This window comes from Nematolebias whitei, chromosome 12, assembly GCF_014905685.2.
Source record: "Nematolebias whitei isolate Nwh7 chromosome 12, NemWhi1, whole genome shotgun sequence".
NCBI lineage: Eukaryota > Metazoa > Chordata > Actinopteri > Cyprinodontiformes > Rivulidae > Nematolebias > Nematolebias whitei.
This window is the reverse complement of record NC_056509.1, coordinates 12,085,905-12,092,308: the sequence shown is the minus strand read 5'-3', so window position 1 is coordinate 12,092,308 and position 6,404 is coordinate 12,085,905. Positions and strand designations below refer to the sequence as shown.

The 6,404-nt window shown below is 42.3% G+C and overlaps 1 protein-coding gene across 1 annotated transcript in view; it reads left to right on the top strand.

Moving 5' to 3' along the window:
- The window catches only part of LOC119418434 (adhesion G-protein coupled receptor F1), a 135,274-nt gene extending 134,752 nt beyond the window's left edge, over positions 1-522 (top strand). Inside the window, exon 14 of the mRNA XM_037685716.1 lies at positions 461-522. Within this exon, the coding sequence (XP_037541644.1) occupies positions 461-522 (62 nt within the window). The remainder of the gene's footprint in view (positions 1-460) is intronic.
- Positions 523-6,404: the final 5,882 nt, after the last annotated feature.

The window sequence follows — 6,404 nt, the reverse complement described above, 5'->3', positions numbered from 1 at the left end:
CCTTATAACCTGAACCCCTCACTCACTGCTCTTTGAATTGAGAAAGCTCCTCGGATGAGAAGCAGAACGTCTTCTGTTACAAATAAAGTCCAGTTGTTTTTGTATTGAACTTTTTTATTATAATGTGTGTAAACCCAACACAGTCTTACACCTTGGGCATGCTTTCTTTTCCCCTTATGCTGGAATAATTCATAGACCAGTGTGACTTAGCAAATAAAAAGCCTGTGCATGTATGAATACACGGTAAAAGGACTAAACTGAAAATACTTTGAACACAAAAAAGCAATGTCAAATGTTAAGACAATTTAAAAAAAATATAAATCTTACTAGAAACCAATACATTGTTTTGCTCAAAAACATTGCACTGCAGTAAAAAGAAAACATATTAAAAGTGGATTTTGTGTTATAATTTTTAACCATAAACTAAATAATCTTGTTACATGCCTTTGTTTTATTGCAGGTTCTACAGGTGGCTACAATGTGAGCTCTAGTGGCTCTAGTGACTCATTCTCCAACACTTGACAGTAAAAACTTTGGCCGACTCAAGAAAACCTCGAAGAGAACCAGCCTTTTGATTTTTGAAGAAGTTACAATATTACTTGTCATATGTTATGTCCTTAACGAGTTAAGTTTGATTTGTGTTTTTTCTTTTAATTAGGCCCGAGCAGCGAAGCGATGCGAAGGCGTATTGTAATCGCTATGTTCAGGCCCGAGCTACAGTTTTTTCCGCCAAATGAATTGGCGTTTTGGGGGCCTTAACATATCCCAAAAGCCACCAAATTTGGCAGACGCATCAGGACTGGTGACAAATTACATATTTTAAGGACGTGGGAAAAATCGCAACAGAAACGGATCAAGGGCACCACCTAGAAATTTTCAAAATACCCTCTGCATTAACCTTAGTTTGTCGTAGAAGCATGAAATTTGGTATGCTTGTCCAATTCCCCAAGGTGCACAGAAAACCCTCTGACACCAATGTTATACGATAAACAGGAAGGAGGCCATTTTGGAATGACCTCCCAAAGTTCATACCTTTTTGGCGGTTTACAGCCTCCGCATTTGAACAAACTCCTCCTAGGGATTTCGCTCAATTAGTTTCAAACTTGGCTATTTTGGGCAAAAGGCATGGGGGACACAAAGTTATCGAAACGGTGCATTTTGGAGCATGCTGAAGGGGTGGGGCCAGACCTCAAAATTTGACATCTCGCCATGAAAAATGAAACGTTAATAGCTCCTACAGGAAAACTGTGTAGGACCTCAAACCTTCAGTGATTGATCGACATCCAGTCCCCTGCAAGACTGAATGGTCAAATCATGACATCACTTAAACCACGCCCCCAACAACAGGAAGTGTAAAGTTTTACGTTGAGCACCTGACCCCTGTTACCTGATCAGCATGATAGTGTGTCCAGTGACTGAAGACATGTTGGTGTAACTTGATTTCCAACACTGACAGTCTTGGGTGGAGCATGTGGGTGGCGCGGCGTGGCAAAGTAAGGCGTAACGCCATCGCCATACGTTTGGCTCTAAATTCCACACATTTGAACCGAGGTGCACCAAAATCTGTTTGATCGATCATTATCCACCCCTTGAACAGGAAGCCATGACAATTGGCCAATAGCCTACACAGCGCCCCCTAGAATATTTTAAAACCTCAGCCCCAAGCCATTTTTTGACTGATAATTCTGCAACTCGGTGAACATCTGTATCTTCTCAGGACCTATGAAATACTTTCTTGGAGCCCTGGTCAAAAGCCAACAGAAAGTCGGCCATTTTGGGTCAAAGGGTCATTTTTGTGCGTTTTGAATTGCAAATTTTAACAAACTCCTCCTAGGAATTTTGAAGGATTGCCTTCGACTCATCCCAGTTGGATGCCCGACAATCCACTGTGGTCACACTGTGATGTCATCAAAGCCCCACCCCCTAGGAACAGGAAGTTTTTTTTTAACTTGGAATGCTCCCTCTTTGACACCATTGACCTAATCAGGATGATCCTGTGTTAGAAGACAGATAAGATGGTCTGACTTGATTTAAAGTGCAAACCGTTTTTGCTGAAGGATGTGGGCATGGCAGTGTGGCAAATTAAGAAGTGACGCCGTTGCAATACGTTTGGCTCTAAAATACACAGATTTCATCCAAGGTGAACCAAAATTACTATGATCGATCATTATCCACCTCTTGAACAGTTATCTATTATAAGTGGCCAATAGCCTCCACAGCGCCACCTACATTCTTCCTACAGTTATCGCTCTGTGATACAACATCTTATCTGCACCAGATTTTTGGTGCGTCATTAGTGAGCACTTGTATACACATTGGTATTGTTTTTTAACTTTTATCTCCAGTGTGCCCATAGATTATTCCAACAGTTATATCTCAGTGAATTATCATCCAATATGTACCAGATTTTATCTGCTTGATTAGTGAGCACTTATAAACACATTGATATTGTTCTTTAACATTGGACTCAAGTGCGCCCCCTACATTATTCCAACAGTTAGAGCACAGTGATACATCATCCAATCTGAACCTGAGTTTTTGTGCTTCATCAGTGAGCACTTGTAGACAAATTGGTATTGTTGATTCATGACATCACTTAAGCCCCACCTACTCAGAGAAAAAACTGTTGATTATTGGATGACACTTCCAGATCCGCACTGTGTAATATATTAGCCTGAAACTTTGTTCGCTAACTGTTGATTACCACACATGACATGTTGAAAAGCATAATTTACCACACAAGACATTTTGAAAAGCATAAAGGAAGTGCGTGTCAAACATTCGCCACAAAACAGGAAGTCACCATAACTCCTGTCTGGAAGGTCAGATTTTGCCTATACTTATAAGACCTGCAGCTGGACAAATAACGACATGGACGGAAGGCAATGTCGAAGATTCGGGAAATGCGCCCCGTGGTGAACGCGTGCGGGATTGGCACGAGAGCGTTCGCGATGGCAATTGGATGGACAAGCTGGAGCTCCTGTGGTCGCCATAAGGCTGGAGCAACATTTTGCTGCGAGGGCCTTCAATGCTGCTTGCAGCTTTAATTTTGTTTTTCTTTTCTGGCTTTTTTGGGGGATTGGGCAGGTGTTGGAGTTAACAAATGAATTAAAGCTGTAATCTTTGGAACCAAGAATAATGTTTCCATGTTACACATTTTTGAAATGTACAGCTATGCAGTTGATCCTTTTTTAATCACCTTAGATGAACATTTTGTATTTATTTTTTTATGGAAAGCATTATTGTATGTTTTGTAAAAGGGATTTTTTTTATTAATTTTTGATTTATATCTTAATATAAAAGTTAAATAACGCCACTGAAAGGCCGAGATAAATATCTAAAACTCAAAAGTATTAAAATCTAAAAAAAATAAAAAATATTAAGTCTTTTTGTTCTTCTTTTGGCTTTTCCCTCTTCATGCATCTCTACCGCGAGTCATCCTCCTCCATTTCATTCTGTCCTCTGCATCCTCTGTCCTCTCTCCAATTACCTCATGTCCTCTCTAACTGCATCCATATACTGTATATCCTCTTTGGCTTTTTACCTGGCAGCTGCATTTCTAACATCCTTCTACCAATATACCCACTGTTTCTCCTCTGGACATGTCCAAACTTTCTCAGTCTGGCCTCTCTAACTTTATCTCCCAGTTGTTCAACCTGTGCTGTACCTCTGATGATCTCATTCCTAATCTTATCCATCCTTGTCACTCCTAAGGAGAACCTCCACATCTTCATTTCTGCCATTTCAGTTCTGTCTCCTGTGTTTTTGTCCATGTCTTCATCTCCAGACCAAACAACATAGCTGGTCTCACCACTGTCTTGTAAACTTTTCCTTTCACCTTTGCTGCCACCCTTTTGTCACAAATCACTCCTGAAACTTTTTTCCATCCTGCCTGGACTCTCTTTTTCACCTCTTTACCACACTCCCTGTTTTGTTGGACAGTGGACCCCATGTACTTCAAGTCCTGCACCTTTGTGACCTCTGCTCGTTGTAGCCTCACTGTTCCAACAGCCTCCCTGTCATTCACACACAACCCTGTCTTACTATGGCTGACTTTCATTTCTCTTATTGAAGTGTATACCTCCACCTCTCTAAGTTCTCTTACACCTGTTCACTGTTCTCACCACAAATCACAATGCCATCTGCAAACATCATAGTCTACGGGCATTCCTGCCTGACCTAATCTGTTAGTCAGTCCATCAGAGCAAACAAAAAGGGGCTCAGAGCCGATCCTTGATGCAATCCCACCTCCACCTTAAAGCTAACTGTCACTCATACAGCACATCTCACCACTGTCGTGCTGTTCTCATACATGTCTTGCACCAGTCATACGTCTCTGCCACTCCAGTTTTCCTCAGGCAATACCACACCTTCTCCCTCAGCACCCTGTCATATGCTTTTTCTAAATCCACAGGCACAGTGAAGTTCTTTATGACCCTCTGTTACAACCTGGCTCAGCAAGGAAAAGGGAAGGTAACAATAAAAACAGGTCGAAATAGGTTTTAAATAGAAGTGATGATTTACCAACTGACACTCTCTGTACTTCTCCATCAACATTCTCAAAGCAAAGATGTCATCTGGGGTACTCTTTCTTGGCATGAAACCGTACTGCTGCTCACAAATAGTCACCTCTCGTCTAAGTCTAGCTTCCACAACTCTCTCACTGGTCCTCATTGTATGACTCATCAACTTAATTCCCCTGTAGTTGCTACAACTCTGTACATCACCCTTGTTCTTTAAAATGGGCACTAGCACACTTTTTCTCCATTCCTCAAGCATTTTTTCTCTCTCTTTACTTTACATTATTATCATTGCCATAACAGTTATGAATAAAAACAAAATTGTGATAGAGTATCATACACGTACACATTAATAAATTAGCACATAATGGTGCGAAAGAACTTTGCAAGTTCTGATGATCATCCATCCATCCATTTTCTTTACCCGCTTATTCCATTTTGGGTCACGGGGGTCGCTGGTGCCCATGTCCAGCAATCACTGTGCGAGGGGCAGGGTACACCCTGGACGGGTCGCAAGTCCATCACAGGGCCACATAGAGACAAACGAGACAAACAACCATTCACTCTCTCACTCACACCTAGGGACAATTTAGAGTTACCAATCAGCCTAACATGCATGTTTTTGGACTGTGGGAGGAAACCGGAGTACCCGGAGAAAACCCACGCATGCACGGAGAGAACATGCAAACTCCACCCAGAAAGGCCGCTGGACCGGGGTTTGAACCAGGGACCTGCTCGCTGAGAGGCAGCAGCTCTACCAGTTGCGCCACCGTGCTGCCCCGTTCTGATGATCAGTGTAAACATAAATGATAATACAGCATCTAAGGGCAGGATAGAAGAAGGGAAAAGTGTAAACAGCAAGAATGGTTGCTGCAGCAATGCAATATTCATTTCACAGTTATTGACATGACGGAATTTGAGATGTAAGGATAATGAGCAGGGTCACAGAGAGATGCTGTTTGCTTAACAGTCTCACAGCCTGTGGGTGTACTGTGAGTCATTCTATTGGTCTTTGCACCTATAAACCGGTACCCTGCCTGAGGGTAACAGATGGAATAGGCCATGTGCAGGATGATATCTATCACACAGGATGTTGATGACTCATCTCAGACAGCGGATTGTATAGATAGTTATGCTCTCTGGCAGGGTAATCCCAATGATCTTCCCAGCTGTTTTAAACACCCACTGGGAAGCCTGCTGGTCAGTTCTATATGCTGTCTCATTTTTGTCATTGATGAGCCCCAACAATGTGATGCCATCAGCATATTTATCAGTGAGATTTGATGGAGAAGAAGCTGTGCAGTCGTGAGTGAGGAGAAAGCACTGGGCTGAGCACGCAGCCTTGTGGGGCCCTCATGCTGATTTAAAGAGCGGAGGAAATGTGCTCGCCCACTCTCACACACTGTGTGCGGTTCGTTAAAAAGTCCAAAATCCAATTGCAAAAATCGTTGTTCAGTCCAAGATCATGTAACTTCGGTAGAAGATTACTTGGCCTTATGGTGTTTGAGGAGTGGTGGAGCAGAGGTTAGAGAAGATGGGCATGTGATCGGAAAGTCGCAGGTTCAACTCCCGGTACCGTCAACATCAAAATGTGGGTGGAAAAGGTGAAGCACCCACACCTGCCTCCACCCTCATTTGCTCCACTCTGGGCCCCTAAGCAAGACCATTAACCCACCACCATCTGCTCCCAAAACAGGTCTCTCTTGAAAATGAGTTCAGTTCTCGTGATTCAGTGAGACTACCTGTATAAATTAATGCAACCTTTATTTAAACAGATAGATCACACTGAGCCTCGAAGACTCATTTACAAGTGAGACCTGTTTGGAAAGACAATAAAAAGTGGTGAAAAAACACACATAGGGTTTGGAGATAAAAAAAAAAAAA